Source organism: Chelon labrosus (assembly GCF_963514085.1).
Source record: "Chelon labrosus genome assembly, chromosome: 1".
In the NCBI taxonomy this organism is placed as follows: domain Eukaryota; kingdom Metazoa; phylum Chordata; class Actinopteri; order Mugiliformes; family Mugilidae; genus Chelon; species Chelon labrosus.
Genome location: NC_140337.1, coordinates 24,584,791 through 24,609,174, shown reverse-complemented (window position 1 = coordinate 24,609,174; position 24,384 = coordinate 24,584,791). Strand labels below are relative to the sequence as shown.

General features: G+C 44.1%; 1 protein-coding gene across 1 annotated transcript; it reads left to right on the top strand.

Moving 5' to 3' along the window:
- The first annotated feature begins 166 nt into the window (after positions 1-166).
- On the top strand, positions 167-23,259 carry peli3 (pellino E3 ubiquitin protein ligase family member 3). The gene is made up of 7 exons (XM_084541189.1): positions 167-214; positions 14,370-14,570; positions 17,079-17,208; positions 17,686-17,787; positions 17,899-18,132; positions 21,762-21,950; positions 22,506-23,259. Exons 2-7 carry the CDS (start codon positions 14,398-14,400, stop codon positions 23,103-23,105), a joined length of 1,428 nt encoding a protein of 475 aa, XP_084397315.1. The 5' UTR covers positions 167-214; positions 14,370-14,397; the 3' UTR covers positions 23,106-23,259.
- Positions 23,260-24,384: the final 1,125 nt, after the last annotated feature.

Genomic DNA, 24,384 nt, shown 5'->3' with positions numbered 1-24,384 from the left:
TTCTTCTCCTCTTTCTTCTTCTCTTTCTTTTTCTTTGCCCTTTACGCTTCCAAGGCGATACGGGGAGTGACGGACACGCACACACACACACGCACCCTCTCTCTCTCTCTCTCTCTGTCCGTCTGTCTCCCTCTCTCTCTTTCATCCGCAGAAGGAATAACGCACAGACAGATCCGAGAGCCGGTCCCGGACCTCCGTTGGCGACCATCAGCGGGTACGGGCCTTGTTTTTATTATTCCATCTCTGTCTCCTCTGTCTCTCTCTCTCTGTGTGTGTGTCTCTGTCCCACATCATCACCTCCTCCTGCCTTCACCATCGCAGCATCTCCATCATCAACATAAAGGAAAAAGAGAAAGACGCCAGCTGGCCTGTTGATTGCTCTGCTGCTCCTCTGGAGGGGAGGCGATGGAGGTTGAACTCACCCCCCCTCCCTCCCTCTTTATTTCATTTTACATCATTTATTTCTCTTTATTTTATCTATGCATTGACTTTATGGCCTCCTGCTCGAGCTGATTCAGTCTCTGTGAGGCAAACAGATCAGTGAGGATTGGTTCAAGTGATGAGGGAAGTCATGTTTTAAGAGGATTTATTTTATTTATCACCTCTAACATATCTGCTGTGTGTGTGTTTAATGAGGAGGGTGTGCGCTGTGTCCTGGTGTATGTTGCGTGTGGGGAGGAATCCCCCCGTGGATTTTTAGACGTGGCCCAGCGTGGATGTTTGTGTCGCCAAGAAACAACAAAAAGAAAAAAAAACACTGATGTCATTTGATGTAAAGACAGACACAGATAGAGAGAGAGAGAGAGGAATCACGTTCATTCCCACGGATGTCGATCTCCTCCTTGAAGCTCGTGGATGTGGGGCGAAAATCAAGTTACTACATCGTGTCCGTACGCGCGCGCACACACACGCAGCGTGGCCCCCCTCGTAAAAAAAAAAAAAAAACACACACAAAAAAAAATAAACGCAATCCGCTACAATCCGCCTCAGACAGAGATAAGACAACAAGAGGACGTGGAGGTTTGGTTTAAATCCTCCCGTAGAGCAATAACTCGACTCGTTGAGGCCCGTGTGTTATTTCTTCATCGCTTCTAGATGCTTCCAAATCCTCTCTCCTCCTTAAAGAGGTGGGTGGAGATGGAGGGGAGTTGGAGGTGGAGGGGGGGGGGGTTGGGACGGGAGCTCAAAATGGCTCACAACGTAAACAGTGGCAGCAGTGCATCCGTGTTCCTCGTGACCCAACGATATTTCACATTAGTGTCACGTTAGTGAGTTGCGGTTCGCTCGTATATGAAGCCAAACGTATCGTAGGGTCACATGTGTCGCTGTGTTAGTGGGTATGATAGAAGTAAGGCTCATTTAAGGTACAGCATTACGTAGGCGACGTAAGCTAGGTACGTCGCCTGCGTTGGTGCTAGCCGTTTATAGTTGTGCGCTCGCTCTGTAACAACTCCACCCAAACACTAGTCGGCGCCGTGTTGTTTTTTTTCGGTAGGGTTCTACTTCCTGCTTCACTTTCGCTGAAATGTAGACGAAGACGAGTCGTACGAATCTTCGTATCTCTGAACCGCCTCAGTTAACCTTTCCTCGACGTGTTCCATCTTTATTGATCCAAAACAATCAATTCAGAAATTGCGGTGACGGAGAAGCAGCCGAAAATACTAAAGCGGAAAAACACAACTGCTACCAAATAGACCAATCACAGCTCTCGACCAATTAGTAGTTATGCCGCATTCCAGAAAGCTGGGATGTCGGATTCATCCCACTTAGAATGAACTAGATGCGACCTCAAAGCGTTCCAGGAGAACAAAGTTGAACATAAACAACAAACATGGCCGACCGCGATAAGATATATTTGTTTTGTTTCCATAGTTACTGACAATGATCGAAATTCACAAAATTTTTTCCACCAGCAATAGGTAATATACTTCTCTCTGTGCTGAAAGGTAACTGTAGACGCTCAACAAAGCTCCTCTTTTTTGTCAGACTCCTTCGTTGTTGTTTTGTTACGTTAAGTTAGGCTACACTTCACCTTCAACTTCATGCAGAGAGATTATAGCGACATATCTTCACGCAAAAGTCATGTTGTGTAACAGGACGTAACGTGTGCATGTCCATGGGCGCCACCATTGTTCTGTGACGTCAGGCTGCTACATCTCGTGAAGTCGGGGTAGATTGACTTTCTCCGACTTCACTAGTAGGACCTCCGACTTCAAGGGGCATTCCAGAGCACTTTTCCTGGTAGGAGGTCGGACATTTCCGAGTATATTATACTATAGTATATAGTATACATTTCTGGGGAGGTGCACGTCAAGGCTAGGGCCCAAGTTGACGCCGTACATTCTGCGTCAACTTGACGCCAAAGTCTAAACTGCCTATATGTCTGTCTTGTGTCTTTGAGAAGGTGATCTATTCAGAGCCTTTACACATACAGGTGTTGCATCAAAGACCTTGAGTAAAACTGAAACTACTCTCTCTCTCTCTTTCTCCTCATAAATGAATAGATGAATTCATTTGCAATAAAAAAAAAAGTGCACACTTACTCAGTGCACTCAGGAGCAGCTAAAACGCTGTCCGTTGACTCTGAAAAGTCCAGGTAGCGCTAACCTACGCTGCTAAGAGGTGTTAGCGGTTAGGGCTGCTACGTTTCAGATTTGCCACGTCTCAGAGTAAAACAGTGGAGGTCGGTTCAGTGTTTTCAGCGTCTGTGTACGGTTTGAGGCTCAGATGAACTCAACTCGTCTTCCACTCAGTAGTACTGACTCTCCCCAGATGAGCAAGTGAAAACATATCATCTTTCAGTCCAAGCTCTTTTCTTTTACAGTGTAATGTACAGTGATCAGCCACAACATTATGACCACTGACAGGAGAAGTAAATAACATCTAAACCATCTTGTGACAATTCAGTGTTCTGCTGGGAAACTTCTGGACCTGGCATTCATTCATGTGGATGTTATTTAGACATGTAGCACCCACCTAGACCAGACCAGGCACCCCCACCCCATAGCAATGACACTCCTTGATGGCAGCAGACATCCCCAGCAGGATGCAGCCTGACACAGACACACACACACAAAAACGCTTTGTGTGTAGGAACAACAACAACAAAAAAAAACATGAAGAATAGCACAAGGTGTTGACCTGGCCTCCAAATTCACTAGATCCCAAACTGATCAAGTATCTGTGGGATGATCCACAGAGGCCCCTCCCCTCAAAGGCCCCCCCACTAACAACATCCTGTTGCCAGACACCACAGGACACCCTCAGAAGGCCCATGTCCATTCTCGGATGAGTCACAATTGTTTTGGAGACCTACATAATATTGGGAAGGTGGTCATAATGTTATGCCTGATTGGTGCATATTGTTGATAGGTTATTAGTCTGTCAAATGTGGCTAAATGTGGGTTTAAGACAGTAGTAGCCCACGTATCAGTCTCTTACTAGGGTAGACAAATACTTGATATATATAGATAGCTAATGTAATAGCACTAAGCTAATGTTACTTTCACACCCAAGCTTCAAAATGTTCACCTGGACTAACTAACTATACCAATCATAGTCTGTTTAATTAATCAACAGTATTTAAGAAAAACATAACATTTAAACGAAACTCAGACAGATAGTACACAACATCGGGATGTCACCCAGGAAAATGCTAGGCTATTCTGACGTGGAATTTTACAGTGTCACATTTTTGGCCATTTTGCCTCAAATTTCAGATGAAATTAAAAGAATTTCCACAGACTAATTCCTCTCCGTACTGATAGTACACCTTCTCAGCGTCTCGCCCAGGAAATATCAGGCCATTGTGATGTGAAATTTCAGAATAAATGTTCATCAAAATGGTCTGATATTGTGTCAGACTGAGTGAATGAATGACTGTAAAATGACTTTTATAAGAGCACTAGTGTATGTGTGTGTGTGTACGCATATATGTGTGAATGAGTGGATAGGTGTGTCGTTGTGACCGTGAAGCGCTTTGAGTACCAAAAGGTAGATAAATACTAAACCATTTACCCAGAATCCATTTCAGTTTTGTGTGCACCAGGGGTTGTACAGAATAGTCGAATAGTCGCTGATCACGTGACAACAACAACATGGACGCCTCCAAGTAGATAGGTGAAACTAGCAGCGGTTCATCAAGTGTGTGGAAATACTTCACTAAAGATGAAGCCCATATACTGTGATACATCAGTCCTGAAATACAACTAAAGTACTACTGCAATGCACCTGAAAAGAAATCCACTAATTAAGGCAAAGGAACGGTCCAATGCTAGCAGAGAGAAGGAGGCTGAACATCAACAGTTTTATAAAGTTATTAGACCTTTACCTGCAGGACACGGAGAAGTCTTCAGAGACATAACCCTGCTACACTATCCCATCTAACAACACACTGTGGAGTACTGTTAAATGCTGTTGATGGTGCTGAGGTGCTGCCTGTTTTTATACAGTCTATACATATTTGCAGCTCACAGTATGTAGCACACGAGCTGTCTGTTCTCAGCGTATATATTCAGGTCAAGAATACAGACGTCATTACTTTCTACTGTGTTTTTATCAGTGATGTCATCAGAGACTAGTCAGTGTCGACTTTGAAGAATTTGTAAGCCGTACAACCCCCGGTGCCCACACAGACTTTCTGGACGCTGATCTTTACCATATTCAGCTCAGATAAACCATCTCTTGACCATTCCGACGTCAACTGAGTGTCATCATGTTCTCAGATCTCAAAACAACACATTATCATCATAAATGAAAGTGGAACTGAAAGTTGGGATCTCCTGGGAACATCTTTTAATGTAGATATGTTCTAAAGGTCGGGGTAATTAAACGAAATTGCCTTGAAACCTGCTGCTGCTGCCCTCAGCTATCTTTTACCTAAGTGTCCCACAGGGCATCTGTGGATTTTGGGTGGAGGACACCTATTACGTGATACTGCCTCTACATGGGTTATTTCCTGGAGCAAGGCGTGTGGGTGGATGCTTGAAAAACTGCTGATTCATTTCCGGTTATTAGAATTACAAACCGCACAGCTCTGTGGTACAATTTGCAACCAGTTGTCATACTTAATGTGGCATAGCAACAGGCATGATGTAACTCCCTTCTACCGGGCTGTGACTTGTATGGTCAGCACTAGACAACAATAACTGAGTCACCGGTATCATTCACAACTGGAGCTGGGCCAGAATGCTGAGCGTGCCACACCCCGACACATGCACACTGTGATTCCAGTGCATGTGCTATAATTTAGAAAACCACTGAGTCGGTCTAAACACCCTGAGAGTGACCTTCAGGAAGGAAGCTGTGGCTTTCACGGCCGGCGTACCTGCCGGTTGTTTGTGTCTCTCAGTGGTCGTGTTCGTAAGTGCAGTAACAAGATCTGGTAACAAAAGGGCGAGGGGCTTAAACATTCACTTTCACTTTCGTCTCCACTCACAGGGTCAGGTGAACCAGCTTCTTTGATATTCAAATAGACGTGGCGAGTGCTACGAGTGCATTTCCTCCAGCTTTCAGCGTTTCCTCTTTTTTATTTTTTATTTTTTTATTGCTCTTGTTGCTCATTTTCTGCGGCTGTACTGAATCCCAGACAGCAGGGTTGTTCAGGAACAGACAGGACTGCAGGACACAGTTTATCACTACACGGCAGCACAAACAAACGCGTGTTTCTGTCTTTGAAATGACTTTCCTCTGACGTAATGAATCCCCCAGCCCTCTACCCTAACCGTCGCCATCTCCAGTAATTGCACCTTTATCCTAAAACCCCCAGAAAAATCCTGCAAATGTGACGTTACAGATGGTCAACATAATGCCATATTGTTATCTTTATGCACATTTTGCATGGCAAAGGTAATTCATTTGTGCAAGGGACTGTTTTAAAAGGGAGTGCAAAGTAGCTAACCAAAGTAGCTCGTGAACTCGGCTCTAATTTGCAAATGTTAGCATAAAAGGAAAAACACAGTAAACTGAACCCTTCGGCTGTACTTACTTTGTTCAACACACTGCACTCCTCTACAGTAGCATTTATAGAGAATTTAGCAGTAGATAAATGGGTAGATATAAAAATATACAGTAGATATATATGTTGGATATGAAGATATATGGTAATATAAAATAAATGTATGTGTGTAATAAATCCGTTTAAAGACAGTAGATGAGTATATGTATGAAAGTACAAAAGATATATAAATACTGTATAAAATACAGAGATTTTTAAGGTATGTCATTTGTAAGATATTTGTTATTAAATATGTCTGCATGACTTGTATAAAATATATAGTAGCAGCAAGTAGTAGCAGTAAACCTGCAAAAAATAATCTAACTTTATATTTGGTTTTGGATTAGATGGGAGTTGAAGCCAAAGCAAGTAGAGCTCCCCCTGGTGTCTGGCTGCAGTATAGGTCATAAGCTCCACCCCCTCCATGTTAGTGGGCGGGTCTTGAGCCAAACTAAAACACTACAATACACGTCAAATACATTTTATTTAAGGATGATTTCTGTCATTTTAGGTAGTTAATATAACGTTCATGCATGTTCAAGTGTCAACTGAACACTATAGAAACAGGATGTGACATAATGGCGGCCACCAGTTGCCATGCCAACCGCTCTGTAAAGCGGTCCTGTGGGGCCGTGAGAGTTGTACAAAAAATTAAAATAAGTCCAGTGTATAATCCAACATTTCCTTGTAACTGGTGGAGGTAGATCAGAGCGTAGTATTAATTAAACGATAACGAGAGTGAGTCTGGAGGAAGGGTGGGCGGGGCATCAATATCACGGCTCCACGTGGCTCCACTCTCGGACCGTACTGATCAGACTCTGGCTCCGAACTCACTCACAAGCTGGCGCCGCCCGTATCCCCAGGAAAATAGCGCCAGTTTGGCCCATGAGAGGGAGTGGAGACGCGTAGTCCATATTTATATACAGTCTGTACAGTTCTACACAGTCTGAAGGCCTTCTGTTGCATTGGTGATGTTATCTTAACAAAACCTTAGTTTCAAGCTGAGCTGCTGTTGTAAAAGTAACTTTGAAATAGAAAGTTTGTGCTTGTGTTTGTGCAAACTGAGTCATGGATGTAGATATATGAACCGTACGAAGATGCCTGAGGATGAAGATGTCTGACCGTTCGCAAAGTTGCAGGAATATTTAAAAGTCTAGAAGCAAATGAAACCCTCACATTTCCATAAATGATATTCAGAAAAAATAATTGAATAGAACCCAAATGTAAGCAGAAAGAGAAAAGAAAGAGCAGAGGCTGTATCTGGTTGCGGGGGAGGGGGAACCGTTCATAACACCGACTTGTAGGATATGCACAGTACGAGTGTTACGTAACGTGGAGAATCTGACTCTGTATCACGCTCTCAAATATTAACGAAAAAAGAAAACATACTCTGGCTTCTGTGTGCGCATTGTTTGCATTTCAAATGGATTTTTTTTTTCCTATTAAGCAAAAAGTCGTCGGCGACTGGGAACAGATGCGAGGACAGACTTAGAAAATCTTTATTTAAACGGGTTGAAATGGAGGAACAGTGTGATTAGTTCTGTTATGAGGCCATAACTCACTCAGTTCATTTGTCACTGGGGGGTTATATTTAGCTCTTTTCATTTGTTTCTGGAGCCAAATTTGACTCGTCCCTTCTGTCTCTCTTTCCTTTCGTCTTTTTTATTTCTTCCCCCCACACACTCGCACTCCTCTTCCCCTGCAGTGGGCGGTTACGCGGAGAAAACGCTGGATGATGTAAAAACAAATGATCATCAGCCACAACATTATGAACAGGAGAAGTAAATAACATCGACCATCTTGTGACAATTCAGTGTTCTGCTGGGAAACTTTTGGACCTGGCATTCATTGGTGTGGATGTTACTTAGACATTGAGCACCCACCTAGACCAGACCAGACACCCCCACCCCATAGCAATGACACTCCTTGATGGCAGCAGCCATCCCCAGCAGGATGCAGCCACAAAAACACTTTAGGAACAACTAAAAAAACCTGAAGAACAGCACAAGGTGTTGACCTGGCCTCCAAATTCACTAGATCTCAAACTGATCAAGTATCTGTGGGATGATCCACAGAGGCCCCTCCCCTCGAAAGGCCCCACTAACAAGATTCTGTTGCCAGACACCACAGGACACCCTCCATTCTCTGATGAGTTTTGAAGACCTTCACAATATTAGGCAGGTGGTCATAATGTTATGCCTCATTACTGGATGTCTCTGTCCTAAAATAATCAATTGCCATCTGTTGTATTTTAATATATTTAGATAATGAGCTGGGATAGGCTCCAGCAGACCCCGCGACCCTCAACAGGAACAAGCAGTTACAGAAGATGAATGAATGAATGAATATTTAGATAATGACGTTTTGGTGGGGTGGGCGATACATCAGTTATTTGTTGCTTTAGTCCATAAAATGTAGAGATTGTGTGAAAGATTTTGCATATTTTCCATCTGCATTAGGAACAGCAAAAACATGTTTTGTTATTGTCAGGCTATGCTGTATTTCTTAGAAATGCACCGTGGTCAAAATCTAGAAATGCATCAAAAGCAAAATCATACACAAGAGGAAATTTCTAAGAAAGACATACAGTACGTATATCGGATATATCATTGTAACATTTTCAACACAAAGCTAAGACTGGTGCACAACAACACAATGCAGGCTTCAAAACAGAACAACCTTTTTACATTAGCTCGTTTCTGATGGAGAATGAAGTGTTAAAGAAAATGTATCCCATGTGAGACAGGATTAAGTGGAATAAAACTGAAACAATGTAAATCTCTTGGTATGTGGCTAGGCCCCGCCAACTACCGTCACTCAGCAACCACCTTTATCAGTTTTCTATTCATTTCAATTTTCATGACTAGAGTTTGTTCTGTAGCTTTAAGTTGCTTAACATGTTGACATGAGGGCCACGGAGCCACTAGTGACGTAGTATATGTGCTGAATTAATGTAGAGAAGGGTTCTGTTGTTACTGTACGGTGCACAAGTTCTTTAAAGTCAATGAAAGTTGAGTTGACACAGACTTGTCTCTGATGACGTCACTAATAGAAACACAGTAGAAAGTAATGAAATCTATATTGTTGACCTGAATACATATGCTGAGAACAGACAGCTGCATACTGTGAGGAACAGATATGTATAGCCTGAATAAAAACAGGCAGCACCTCAGCACCATCAACAGTATTTAATAGTACTCTACAGCCTGTTGTTAAAGGTCTAAAGGTCTAATATCTTAAACAAATAGTTGATGTGCAGCCTCCTTCTCTCTGTTTCCGCAGGACGTTTGGTGAAGTTGTTAACTGACTGCTAGCGTTAGCGTTAGCCTTTTCAGATGCATTGCAGTAGTACTTCAGTTGTATTTCAGGACTGACATGCCACAGTAGTACAGGCTTCATCTTCTCCTCACCTGTCTCCTAGGAGCCGTCCGTGTTGTTATTGTCACGTGATCGGCGACTAAGTCGACTCGTTTGCTAACAACAGAGACGCCTCTGAGTGGAGCGCACAGTGGTGCTGCATAGTGATGCTGTGATACAGAGCAGTGCGCTGCTCTTATTTGTGTAGTGTTTGTGTACTACTATGTGTTCAGCCTTTAGCGCCGTCGTTCCTACCGCCGGCCTTCACTGCCACACCACTCCGCTCATATGGACTTCCTTCCTCTCCATCTATTTCTCTCCATTATTCTCTCCTTCCTTTGTCTCCCATTGTCACACAGTTTTCTTTGTTTCATTTCCCTCTCTCTCTGCCTCTCTCTGCCTCTCTCTCTCCTCTCCCCCCTCTCTCCCACCCCTTAGGATGTGGCTGTGGGTTGATTAGAAAATGCATGGCACAGAACAGGCAATCCATCACCCTGCCAAAGCACGCTGCCTCTGCGCATGCGCCTGCTGACAAATATAACGAAACACTCACACAGACACACACTCCTCCTCCTCCTCCTCCTCGTCCTCCTCCTCCTCGCTCCTCTCCCAGTTTCCCCTTCTTCCTTCATCATCCACACACATAAATTCAAGCCATCCCATTTTTTTCCACCCCCCACTCCCTTGGGAGACTAGCAGCATCTCACATGTGTCCCTTCCTTCATTTCCTTCCATCACCTCTCCCTGCCCTTCAAGCCCACTCCTCCTCCTCCTCCTCCTCCTCTTCCTCCTCCTCCTCCTCCGTCTGGTCTTCACTCATCCACCCGTGGCAGTCATGCCTCTTTTGCTTTTATAGATTATCGTCATGGTGATTCCGCTCCCTCGGATCATTCGCGGTGCAGAGGGAAGGTGTGTCTGGGACGACGGTGGCCACATTTGCACTGAAATATGTTTTAATCCAACCATTGCTATAGCTTCCCTGTCATGCTCTGGGTCAGATTTCACCTATATCGAATGTTTCTACAGTATGTCACATCATTTGATATAAATGTGGTCTACTGCCCATGGATTCTGCAAAGACGTGTCCAACATATAGTAAAAACTTGCATGGTCAAAGGAAGACGATACAAGGGTTGTATCTGAAGACAAAGGAGCTCCTTTTCAAAAAGAAACAGTTACCTAATTGATTAAAGAAATAATTGCAGATCAGGCATAACATTATGACCACCTTCCTAATATTGTGTAGGTCTCCCTTGTACCTCCAAGACAGTTGTGACTCATCAGAGAATGGACATGGGCCTTCTGAGGGTGTCCTGCGTTGGGCCTTTGGGTCCTATGGGTTGAGGGGAGGGGCTTCTGTGGATCATCCCACAGATACTTGATCAGTTTGGGATCTAGTGAATTTGGAGGCCAGGTCAACACCTTGTGCTGTTCCTAAAGCATTTTTGTTACCTGTGTCAGGCTGCATCCTGCTGGGGATGGCTGCTGCCATCAAGGAGTGTCATTGCTATGGGGTGGGGGTGCCTGTAGGGCTGCAGCTATCGATTCTAGGGCTGAAACGATTCGTCGAGTTACTCGATTAACTCGATTACAAAAAAATGCTCGAGGCAAAAACTCTGCCTCGAAGCCTCGTTAAATTCCTATGACGCGCACTATACGCGCAGGGATCTGAGTTTTCCACACGGACCGTTGTTTTGGAAGCACGGAAGCATTTATGCGAGGCACACCACTACGTCTGGTTTTTGAGCTCGTTTCTGTCCCTTTTTTTATTAAATACCGGTCCATTTTGTGTTTTACGCTAGCGGAGCTTTCGTCGCCTGCCTGCAAACGAGCGCTGCGGTCAAGTTTTGTAAACAATGCCACATGGCCGCTTTCATTCGCGCTTTCCGTGATTCAGCTGCGTGAAATGTATTATAACTTATGAATGTAATGATCACAAACTTTAGACATTTTCTGCCGTTTATGGGCATCTTTACTCTCCGCCATCGTGCCAAATAAATTCAAAATATATCACGCGCTACTGGTGTGCCTCGCATAAATGCTTCCGTGCTTCCAAAACAACGGTCCGTGTGGAAAACTCAGATCCCTGCGCGTATAGTGCGCGTCATAGGAATTTAACGAGGCTTCGAGGCAGAGTTTTTGCCTCGAGCATTTTTTTGTAATCGAGTTAATCGAGTAACTCGACGAATCGTTTCAGCCCTAGAATCGATAGCTGCAGCCCTAGGTGCCTGGTCTGGTCTAGGTGGGTGCTACATGTCTAAGTAACGTCCACACCAATGGATGCCAGGTCCAGAAGTTTCCCAGCAGAACACTGAATTGTCACAAGATGCTATTTACCTACTCCTGTCTGTGGTCATAATGTTGTGGCTGATCAGTGTAATTATTTGGACCTTCAACAATCTAATAATCTGGCACGTGACTTGTGTTTGTGAAAGAAAATTAGAGAGGTCGCTTTATCAGATTCACTAGTTAATCAGAAGCCAATCAGGCGTGGGAACAGGAGCCGCCGTATCGTCAACGCTCCGTCACTGCACGGAATAATCCACCAGGAAGCAAGAGGAGACCGTCCAAATGCGGAGTGGTGTTTTCGGTATTATTACGTTTACGTTTCCCACAGTGATTATCTAATCTGCTCGAAGGGAGAACAAAGCTCGTTGTAGGGCTTTGTCATGCATTCACTTACCACCACCGTGTAGGTGGCGTCGCCCACTGTCGATTAATAATAGGCTTGAGCATTAAAACCTGGCTTAGTTCCCGTGTGCAGACACAGGAACTTAGCTTTATTTGACTTGATTAAAAATAAAAAAAAAGTGTCAAAATACTCGGTGACTCATCTGTACGTGGTAGATTTGATCCCACTCCCTATAGCGTAACCATAGTATGTATAATTCCTCGACAAGCGTTGAAACGAAAGGCGGTAAATGTTAAACTGCTTCACCTCTCTGTTTGTAGTCTGTTCAGTAAGACTCTTGGTTGTCAACTGATGGTTATCTGGTTGTTTTCTCTAAGAGCTCTGACGGTGACACGTTTGCAGCATTTGCAGGAAGCACCATACGTGACCACAAGCTGCAGGTGTCATGGTATATTATCAGGGTGTTGACTGTTCTGTAAAGACTCTGAGTCAGATTGTTTAAGTCATTTTAAGTGGATGACACTCTCCGGACAGACTGACGCTGGCCACACACCGTGCACCGGATAGTACAACAAACATTCAGCCAATTTTAAAGCTAAAATAGATTTGATGGTTGTTTCTGAATGGGTTTTACACTGATGACCAGGCTATAAATCAGAGTCTTTTCCTGTACGTGGCCGGTGACAACAAATAGCGCTCCTGGCACAGATATGACGTGCAGAAAAATGTGGTCAGCAGCCTTCTTAATTTGGATCATCTGTGGTGTAGTAATTAAGCTAATTTCACATTTAAAATACGAACCAACTTGCAACTGATATCAGGTCGGCTGAGTGAATGTATTTACATGCTACGAGGGACGCACCAGACAAGTTTCTAGACCAAGTACAAGTTCTTACATTTGAGTATTTTCTGATACTGATACTGTCCGCCTTAAATGACTGCATAAATGCTCATTTTTATAGATCATGTACAGTCAATGTGTTGAATACATAAGAAATGAGCCGATGTAAAGACTTTGACTAAACTACTGCGTCTGCGTATTTGACATCAAAAAGACTGAAGATGAGAGGCTCTGGACGGGGCGCCAAGCCAGACCATAGACTCTAAAAAAGATAGATGACATGACAGCTCCTCAAAAGTGAAGCCAAAGCAAGTAGAGCTCCCCCCTGGTGGATGGCTGCAGTATATGTCATAAGCCACGCCCCCTTTCCATGTTATAGGCGGTTTAGGTTTCTGCATCAACCCCCAGTTGCTGCACCTCCCCAGAAATGGATCTAACTCGTCAGACCAAAAAGAGTTGTGATTGGTCCACTTGGTAGTAGCGTGTTTCCTCTTTAGTATTTCCGGCTGCTTCTCCATCTACACAATTGATTAATTGATTGTTTTGGATCAATAAAGATGGAACACATGGAGGAAAGGTTAACTGAGGAGGTTCAGAGATACAAACATTTGTACGAATTGTCTTCGGCGAAAGTTTCAGTTGAAAGTGAAGCAGGAAGTGGAAACAAAAATGAATCCGACTGGCAAAAAAGACACGGCGCCGACTAGTGTTTGGGTGGAGTTATTACAGAGCGGGCCAGACTGACGAGCGCACAAGTATAAATGTTTCACACCGGTGTAGGCTACGTAGGCTACGTACGTAGGTTACGTCGTCTATGTCCCGCAGTACCTTAAATGAACCTTTAGTGGATGTGACTAACCCTAAAACACGTCAAATTTTTTTTTTTCAAGGATGGTTTCAGTCATTTTAGGTAGTTAACATAATACTGGAGCATATTCAAGAGTCCATTTTTCTGAGAAGTTTCGTTTTAGTTAGTTATTTGACGAAGGCGGGGGAGAGGAGATGGTAGCTATCAGGGGGCACCTTTCTAATTTGTTCTCCATCTGACCAAATAAAGCTCTTTGTCACTCTGGCTGGAAGTTTAGACTCATTGTACTGACGCTGCAGTGGATACTGTTCCAATCACTGGTGCTTGCTTTTGCAGAAACCTAAATTTCTTCCTGCCTTTATCATCATCATCATCATCGTCAAAATTTTCCATCCAAAATAAGTCAAGAAATTCTTGTGATATTTATGCGTTTGTGGAGGAGGTCGCTGATCTCCAGATGATTTTTCCTCCAGTTTCTTTCCATTGTTTCTTTCACCTTATGCACGTTTACGAAGTGAGATTATAAAACCTCCTGTGCAGTGTTTTCATACGGCAGGTTTTAGCCAACAAATTAGCATATAGCGAAGTATGTGTTAGTAGTTTTGTTTTACTTACAGGCAGGCACAAGTGTTATGAACTCAAACCATTATCACACATATCATTCAGCATTGATAGATGTTATCCGGCCGCATTTAAATTGAATCTCTGACTCTTTCTTTCTCCCTCTCCTTCCCAGCAGCAAGCCCCAGTTGTGGCCGGTGGGCATGGTTTTGGAGGGTAGCTCAGAGGCGCTGTGTCCCCCCCCATCTCTGGAGTTGCGCCCGTCCTGCAACAAGAGCCAGCCCTCGCCTCTCCTGGGCTCAAGCTCACAACCTCACGACGGAGTCTTCCCTGAGGACAAGGAGCCTGTCAAGTACGGCGAGCTCATCGTCTTGGGGTGAGGTGCCCGATGTGTATTGTCTTTAAATGAGCTAGGCTCCTTCAGTCTAATCTGGTTGAGCAGGAACCTGTTGTATAACCACAGATCACCATTTGTCAGGAATGTGGTAGGTTGTGGATCTGGTCCAACAAGACCTGTAGTTGGTGCATTTATATTTTCAAAGAAGAACTAAATGCAGAACATGTAGTGACTGTTAAAGCTGTCAGGTCAGAACAGACGGGTACCTCAATTTACCCAAACAAAGGAACTGATCAGTCAGAGTAAGCAGACCGGTTCTTGAATGGTGAGTGTAAATTATCGCAAGCATTCAGGAAAAAAATAAAACCAATGACACCTTGAAATGTGATACATCGGACGGACGTAAAAGATGTGGAGTGTCATGTTTTTAACGTATCACTTATCCATGGACTGAATTTATGAGCGACCAATCTCAGGTTCAGGGACCAAACACAACGGCAGTAAAACGTTTGGACCTGGCATTCATTGGTGTGGATGTTACTTAGACATGTAGCACCCACCTAGACCAGACCAGGCACCCCCACCCCATAGCAATGACACTCCTTGATGGCAGCAGGATTTAGCCTAGGAACAACTCAAAAAAAGATGAAGAACAGCACAAGGTGTTGGCCTGGCCTCCAAATTCACTAGATCCCAAACTGATCAAGTGTCTGTGGGATGATCCACAGAAGCCCCTCCCCTCAAAGGCCCCCACTAACAACATTGTGTTGCCAGACACCACAGAACAACCTCAGAAGGCCCATGTCCATTCTCTGATGAGTCACCACTCAATGTTATATCTCAAAATATACATTTAAAGAAGGGACTCAAGCCTCCAAATAAAGTCCTGGGCTTGATTTAGGCAACCGCCGCACCCTCCACCTCTGAATGAGGATGTTGCTGCTATGGACGGTAAAAAGAAATAGCTCCTCTTCTTCACCACTGCAGTTAATCACTGGCTGGCTTTCATGGCGTCATATCGGCTCCATCAGCTTTCTTTAGCAGCTTTCCTAATGTTCTGCATCATAATCTCTACGCCCTACAATCCGGGTTTTCCTTGTGGTACGTTTGCTTTGCAGCAGCACGACTGAACTGAACCACAACCTTTCTGAGGGACACCAAAAAACACAGACAGGCAGACACTGTATAGATTGCATATATGAGAAGAGAAGGAAATCACTCCCAAGGGCATGGTATGGTGCTATTGCTGGCCGAGACACAGACATATGCTTCCACTCCTCAACCTATCGATCCACGGTCTGATGGTTGATGCGAATCGTTTGGAGAGAAAGTAGATTACCTGTCCCGGGCATTTTACAACGTCCATTTAATCATAGCTTCTCGGTGGCCCGGAGGAACGTTTTGCAGTGTGTGTGTTGTTTGTTATAAATGCAAAAATCATGGCTGCTAATGCTGGAACCCCCTAACTCATCCAAAGTGCGCTCATTTACATACAAATTCCCTTGTGTGCTTACCAATGGGGCGCTGAGGCGTTGGGGTTAGAGAAGCCTCCAATTGGCAGCCATTTTTGATTTAGTCTTTAGAAAAAAATGCTTATTAGTCACATTACTAGTCAAAAAAAAAAAAGTCATTGCATTTTTATTAACCTCGAATTATGACATTTAGGGTTAGGGTAATCACATTTTGAGGCAAAACATTTAAAATCTTAAAAAAACAACTTGCAGGCTTGCAACTTTTTATGGTTTTTTTACTACGTTTATGGACAATTTTAGTTAGCTGAATGCTAATCCATACATTGTTTAAATATGTGTTAACTTTGTGTCGTACTTCTTTAAGTTCATAGTTAGCTTACTGACTGTGATGGAGGCTTCATGAATAGTCGGGTTTGCTAGCCGTAGCTTGCTAGCTTTGGTAGACTACCGTCAACTGCCTGGGATCAGATGATCACACACCCCTTATCCAACCCAAGGACAAATTTTTCAGCCGAAGAGATTGACGTATTTTGAATGTCCGATATTCAAACATTCAAAAATGTCAACAAAATTAACACTAGTATTTTAATTTCTTTTTTTTTATTAATTAGATTAATTAATTAATTAATTCATTAATTCTATAATTCTACTCTAAATATACAGTACATGGCCTATAAAGATGAACATGGGTCAGAAAATCATTTACAGTTATTTCTTACCATCTTCACTACAGATAGGGGGTTGAGTACAGGCATGATGCTAGTTGACATTCAGAAGGCAATTTAATACAGGAAATCATTCTGTTTTATTCAATAGCTTAGAGGCTACTGGGTGCTTTAACTGCTAAGAAATTGTATTCGTCATTTAAAAACATTTTTGGGAGTGGTCACATGTGGGGTTCCACAGGGATCAACTCTGGGACCCTTACAGATTAAGTAAAAGTCATATAAATGAAATGTAATTTGCAGTTTATTGTGATTTGATTTACTGTATTCTGATGAGTCTGCCTGGCTAGACTAGAGTCACATGGACCTACATATTTAATTCTCGTGATTCTATTTTGTTCTTTTCGCAGGCACAATGGGTCACTGGCCAGTGGAGACAAAGGTCGCAGAAGAAGTCGCCTGGCCCTTTACAAGAGACCCAAAGCCAATGGGGTCAAACCTGATGTTATCCATAATGTCTCAACTCCTCTGGTGTCAAAGGTAAGAAGTCCGTTTTTAAACGAAATCTGTAACTTTCTTCCTTATTGGAGTCTAAACTCTAAATGGTCTAAAGATTTAAGCAACTCCTTAAATCATTTCTAACAGCTGGAAAGTGGAATATTGCTTTACAAAACTAAGCTAGTAACAATGTTTATCCTAAACATTATGCCCAGTATCATATCAAAGTTATCGTAATTATTATTTATTTGACATCTAAACAAAAGGAAACATCTAGAGTGGTTGGTATTTATAGGTTATTACGCTATTATTTTACTGGTTCGTCCCACTTGAGATCAAATCGGGCTGAATGTGTCCCCCTAACTCTTTCCATCATAAAAATAAATCAGCTAATAAAACTATAAATCATGTTTGCCCAGAAGAGGAAACGTCCTCCGAGCCGATTTGCTCCGTAGGCTTCAAGACCTTCAACTCTCCTTTGCCGTGCGACCCGGTTAATATCTTTTTCCCATTTGGCAGGCACTCAGCAACAAAAGCCAGCACAGCATCTCGTACACACTGTCACGGAGCCACTCTGTCATTGTGGAGTACACCCATGACACCAACACAGACATGTTCCAGGTTAGTGCACAAACGCTTTCCTTTGCATCTGCTCGTTTCATCATCAGCCTGTGAAAATTAGTCCCTTTAAATGTGTATCTATATGTAAAGTTTGTCTCCTGGCTGTTGCAGATCGGCCGGTCCACAGAGAGCATGATTGACTTCGTGGTGACGGATACAGCGGGCAGCAGCAGCGGTCAGGGCGTGGGCGCGGCGGGGGAGGGTGGAGGCGGCGGCGGCGGAGGCCAGTCGGCCCAGAGCACCATCTCCCGCTACGCCTGCCGCATCATGTGCGAACGCAGCGCTCCCTACACGGCCCGCATCTACGCCGCCGGCTTCGACTCCTCCAAGAACATCTTCCTGGGGGTGAGTGTTCGCTTCCCCTGTGGGCGGCAAAAAAGTGCTCGGGGACTGGTAGCCATGGAGACCGCTGTGAGAGCGACAGCAGGGGACATGGCTGTGCCGCCCACATGAGACATGGTAGCTGTGAGGACGGCCTCAGGATCGTGTTGGCGCATGTGACCCGACATGAAACACGAGGCAGCGTTCTCTGGCAGCCTTGGTTCAACCTTCCTGTCATCCTCCAGGTCAAATCTGACCCGTCTCGAATGTTTCCACAACACATAATCTGATATAAATGTAGTTTACTGCCCATGGATTCTGCAAAGACGTTTGCAATACTGTATATAGTGAGTTGAGAAGAATAAAGGGAAGACAATTCCCCGACTAAATCATGCATTAATTATCAACGGCCCAGGGACAGTGTACATCTCATTGATTCCACATATTGGACGTAAACCACAAAACCTTGATAGTTGATAAAATAAAAAGATTCGTTTGATGTCACACTCAAACAGCCTGGGTGTTGACAGTGACGCTTCCAGGTAGCTGCAGAACCTTTCATGACCTCCTGTTGTAATTTATTTAGGTTTCCCATCCAACGTTAATACTACGGCGGCCCGCCATGGTCTCATAACGAATCTTAAATATTTTTTTTACACGTCTCAAACAACGTTGTGCTTGCATTGTTTTTCCTATTGCTCCCAAAGAATCTCTCCCCACCCCCCAGACGCCTCCACACCTGCTCTGTTCTGAATTTAACCTGACGGAGAGTACGGCACGGACAACTCACGTAGCATGTGAAGCTATTTGTGTCGTTCACTAATAATAATAGACGTTACCGACACTTTTTGTGCTCCTGACTTTTTTAGACCATGGAGATTTAGTTGGTCAAAACCTGAAGGAAACGTCTCCAGACGTAACGTGAACTAGCTAAACTTTATAAGCGCTAGCTAGTAAAGTTAGATTGAAAGTCAACTGTTTACTATAAAGTCGATTTATTCCCTTATTCCCTTTATTTATTTGTGTTGTTTAGTGGATGCATGTATCTACTAAGCAAACTGGAACTTTAGCTTTGGTGCAACAAAACCGTACGACCGGACCCCGGTGAGCTGAACGAGGCTAAATCAGCGCCGTGGAGAGTTGGTGGATTAGTCCGCAAGAGTCGCAGGGTTCACTTTAATCTTACAGTTCGATATGTTGCGTTAAGATGCACAAGTGCAGCTTTACGTTACCGCCACTTTTTAAAACCCGATGTTTGTACTCCTGACTTTTTTAGACCATGGGGAGAGTTGGTCAAAACCCAAAGGAAACGACTCTACATGTAACGTGAACTAGCTAAACTTTCTAAGCGCTAGCTAGCAAAGTTAGGTTGAAAGTCAACTGTTTACTATAAAGTTGATTCAGTTGTTTACTTTTCATGCTAAATCCAATATCCACGTTATTACGGTAATTTCAAGGCCGATACAGATACCGATACTCGTGCAGATATTATATACTGTATTTTGTTTTATAGCATAATAATTAGGGGTTTTTATTAAGACAGTATAACGCACCCTGCCCCCACCCCCGGAAACAAACAACACAAAAAAAGATCTTTCCTTTCTGCAACCGGCATCACCACGCAGCTAGCCTTTACTAATCATTTTTATTTAGAAAATGATAATCATACAGAACCAGATATTAGTCCGTTTTTCTTTTTCTTTCTGTTATAAATTTCCTCACTCAGTCAGCGGGGTGGAACGTGGCATCTGGGTCAACACAGACATGCACACCAATAATAGCGTTTCTCATGGATGCGTGACTTCAGCCCATAAAAGATTCAGCGGGACCTCCCACAACCGTCATACAAACACACAAACACACATCATGACTGCGGCACGCAAAACCCTGGGAACAAATCAAGACAGCGTTTACATGGAACAACTATTATCCTTCTAATTAATGCATGATTGTGTCTGAGGAGACAATGTTTGAGATTCTGGTGCATTTCAAGTCATTATACCAAACATCTACTGTTCTGTACTCATTCTGTAATCACATATAGTACTTTTCATCGCTCAGTTGTCCCAAGTGGGATATTATATTCACGTACAAAGGATCCACAGGATGTGTATGGGGTTCCATTTGTCCCATAATTACACCGATCAAACATAACATTATGACCACCTTCCTAATATTGTGTAGGTCTCCCTTGTGCCTCCAAAGCAGTTGTGACTCATCAGAGAATGGACATGGGCCTTCTGAGGGTGTCCTGTGGTGTCTGGTAACACAATGTTGTTACTTGGGGGGTCTTTGAGGGGAGGGGCCTCTGTGAATCATCCCACAGATACTTGATCAGTTTGGGATCTAGTGAATTTGGAGGCCAGGTCAACACCTTGTGCTGTTCTTCATGATTTTTTAAACCGGCTTTTGTGGTTGCATCCTGCTGGGGATGGCTGCTGCCATCAAGGAGTGTCATTGCTATGGGGTGGGGGTGTCTGGTCTGGCCTAGGTGGGTGCTACATGTCTAAGTAACATCCACACCAATGAATGCCAGGTACAAAAGGTTCCCAGTAGAACGCTGAATTGTCACAAGATGGTCATAATGTTATTTACTTGCTCCTGTCAGTGGTCATAATGTTGTGGCTGATTGGGTCAACGAAGGTTAGTGTAAATTAAGTAAATTAAGATCAGGATGTAAACGACGAGGTTACATAAATTGTCCGTACAGAAATATGGCATTTCTGTTTCAACATTACGTATTAATGCGACGAAGGCTACAGTTCCCCTCTGAGGTTTTGACTCATTTGTTGAAGCTCATGCTTCTTGTACGTCATCATTTATTCATTCAGTCTGTTTTCATTGTACTTTGTCACATTTCACTTTCATCGATGCGCCACCATTTCCACCACAGGAAAGAGCTTTTGGAAAATTTGGCATCGACTATGATTTCACTTGGCTGTCAGTGGTTTGCCTGCGCGGTATTTTTAGCAGAAAGACGCTTCAGGCCAACGTATCAGCAAACTGCTTCATCGTGCTGCATGATCATTCATTAAGATATTTATTATTATTTAGCGGATGCATGTATCAACTAAGCAAACTGGAACTTTGGTGCAACAAAACCGTACGACTGGACCCCGGTGAGCTGAACGAGGCTAAATCAGAGCCGTGGAGAGTTGGTGGATTAGTCTGCACGAGTCACTTTAATCTTACAGTTCGATATGTTGTGTTAAAATGCACAAGTGCAGTTTTAGGTTTGCTGACATGTAGTCTAAAAGGCTGGCCGGTTATTTGGCATTTGCGCATTGACCTGGCGCTCATTGTTTTCACCTCAAAGAAATATTCGTTGAACAAAATCTCCAGGCCGGGGGAATTTTGCTGTTTCATTCCACGAGGGCTATTTTGTGTTCGTAATCCAGCCTTTCTTTCTCTCAGGGTTATTCTTAGGCGTGGGTGCATCTCTGTGCCTTAGTCAGTACAGTAGTCATTCTGTACCGAGCTAAATATAGCAGCAGAGAAAAGCAACGCTGGCGTTTTTGGGGTTTTTTGTTTTTTTCCCTCCAGCCCCTCTCTGAGATCCACCTACACTATCATCATCCCTCTGTGCATCCCCATCATATTCCTAACATTCATGTCCGCCTCATCTACTTGTGTGTGTGTGTGTTGTTTCTCAGGAGCGGGCTGCCAAATGGAGGACATCGGACGGCTTGATGGACGGCCTGACCACCAACGGGGTGCTGGTGATGCACCCGGCGGGGGAGTTTGTGTCTGAGCCGGCTCCGGGCGTCTGGAGGGAAATCTCAGTCTGCGGCAACGTCTTTGCCCTTAGAGAGACACGTTCAGCCCAACAGAGGGGGAAACTGGTAAGAGGGGAGGGGGCTGATGGGATCAATTAGTCATATTTTGGGTTAGTGTTGAGGTAAGTGAGCAAGCAGTACGGTCCCAACTAGAGGGTTGTAGTGAACCCTACTAGTCGGGTTTGTCAACAGCGAAGCCGACAAAGTCTAGTCTAGACTAGTGCCTCTTACGTTCACTACTACTTCCATTGACTGGGAAACTTCCAAGACTTCTGCTTCACTGCAATATCACAGATGAAGCTTTTATTGTGACACATTCTCGTGAATTTGCAGAGCTTTTCAGCTAGAAAGCGGTCCTTACAGTCGGTCTCATCCGACGCATACTATTTGTGCTGCCAATTTTGGTAGTTTGGGACAAGAAACCTAATGGGCCAGTCAATCTGATAGGGTGTCGACTGCCTGAACCAAAACTAGTTGCTCACAGTGCCATCGTGTGGCGTTATAGAAGTGTAACACTACAACATCGTAATGTACCAGCATCAGTTTTCATTCTCTCAATAATAACGATGTTTCCCTCCCTTCCCGTCTAATTCCTCACTAATTTGCCATCTTCTGTTCAAGGTTGAAAACGAGTCCAACACCCTCCAAGACGGCTCTCTGATCGATCTCTGCGGGGCCACGCTGCTATGGAGGACCCCCGCCGGACTGCGCCACACCCCCACCCTCAAACAGCTGGAGTCCCTTCGCCAGGAGCTGAACGCCGCCCGGCCTCAGTGTCCCGTCGGCTTCAACACCCTGGCGTTCCCCAGCCTGGCCCAGCGCGAGATTGTTGACAAGAAACAGCCCTGGGTTTACGTCAACTGCGGGCACGTACATGGCTACCACAACTGGGGCTATCGCAAGGAGAAGGGCCCCGCCGGCCCCGGGGGCACAGCGCCGGCCAGCACTGGGGAGAGGGAGTGCCCCATGTGCCGGAGAGTAGGCCCCTATGTGCCCTTGTGGCTGGGCTGTGAGGGCGGATTGTACCTTGATGCGGGTCCGCCCACCCACGCTTTCTGTCCCTGTGGCCACGTATGCTCAGAAAAGACAGTAGTGGGGTGGAGCCAGATCCCCTTACCACATGGCACTCATGCCTTTCATGCTGCCTGCCCCTTCTGTGGTACCTGGTTGACAGGGGAGCAGGGCCACATCAAACTCATCTTCCAGGGCCCTGTCGACTGAAGAAGCCCAGACGTGGACGCCGCTCAGAGGAAAGTGTCGGTGGATCGTACAGAGGGCCTGCAGACTAAAAGACTGAGTGCTACAACCACTGGTGCAGGAAAAGGGCGGCTGACATGATGAACTGAAAGCAACATGCAATAGTAGATGCCAAGGCTTCACATCAAATATAAGGTTTATGGAGAATATGTAAATAAATTGTGTTGAAATGAACATGTCTTTAGTTATCTTTTGTTCACCCTTTTCTATACAAGACTCAATTTTACCAGAATAATCTACATGTGTTCACATCTACTGTAGGGGTTGCAGCATCCTGGATATCCTGGAGTTCCTGGACCAATATTAAGAGTTGCAACCACAACATTGCACTAACGAATTCATAGTTTGGTGACATGGAGGGCAAAATACAGTTTCATTTCCCTTCATTTCCTTCAATTTCAATATTCAGATCACATCTCAACTGAAGAACAGCTATTAAACAAAGACAAACTGCAAGTGTTGGGCACCTGCGATCCATATTTAGCACCTGCCCTGGTATTTTGATATCTGAAAGAGGCAAGGACCCTGACAGAGCTGGACTTTGGCGATGTTTACCTGTACTTTTGATCTGGATGGGTCAGTAATGCTGCCATGTGGGAGGTGAAGAACAATAACATCCTTAATTAGCCAAAGCTCGTGATTGAACGTTAGCTATATTAGATTTACAGTTTTTGGGCTGTAAGTACGTTTTGAGGTTAAGGCTATATAACATAAATCTAATCCAAAGCTAGCTAACTTTAGCTAAAGCTAACTCTGAATCCTGGGTAGACCCTTGTGAAATCTTTAGAACAATTGTGTAAAAGTAAGAATTACTGCCAAAAGAAACACTACAATTAACTGAAATGGTTGGTAATGCAGTTAATTGTTAATTGATAAACAATATTTATTCCTATTTTTTATTATTATTATTTCTGACATTTATACTTAATTAAACAAACTGACTCAGGAACATAATTGCTGTTCCTGGCAAGACAGCATAACAGGACGGTTAATATATCTCGCATTTACTAGAGTTTACCTGACGATGAAGCGTTTGCTGCAAAACACGTGTGTGTTTGGACGGCTGTCCTTTGTTTGCCCCAGAATCTTCTCCTCTTTGGGTTTTTTCTCTATTTAGGGCGGGAGTCTGTAAAAACAAAGCTCAGGCTCGTCTCCTCGTCGGTTATTCCATCCTATGGCACAACAACTGTCCGGCAACTGTGAGCGGACTTCATTGTTAGCGTACGTGCACCGCATGGGGGCG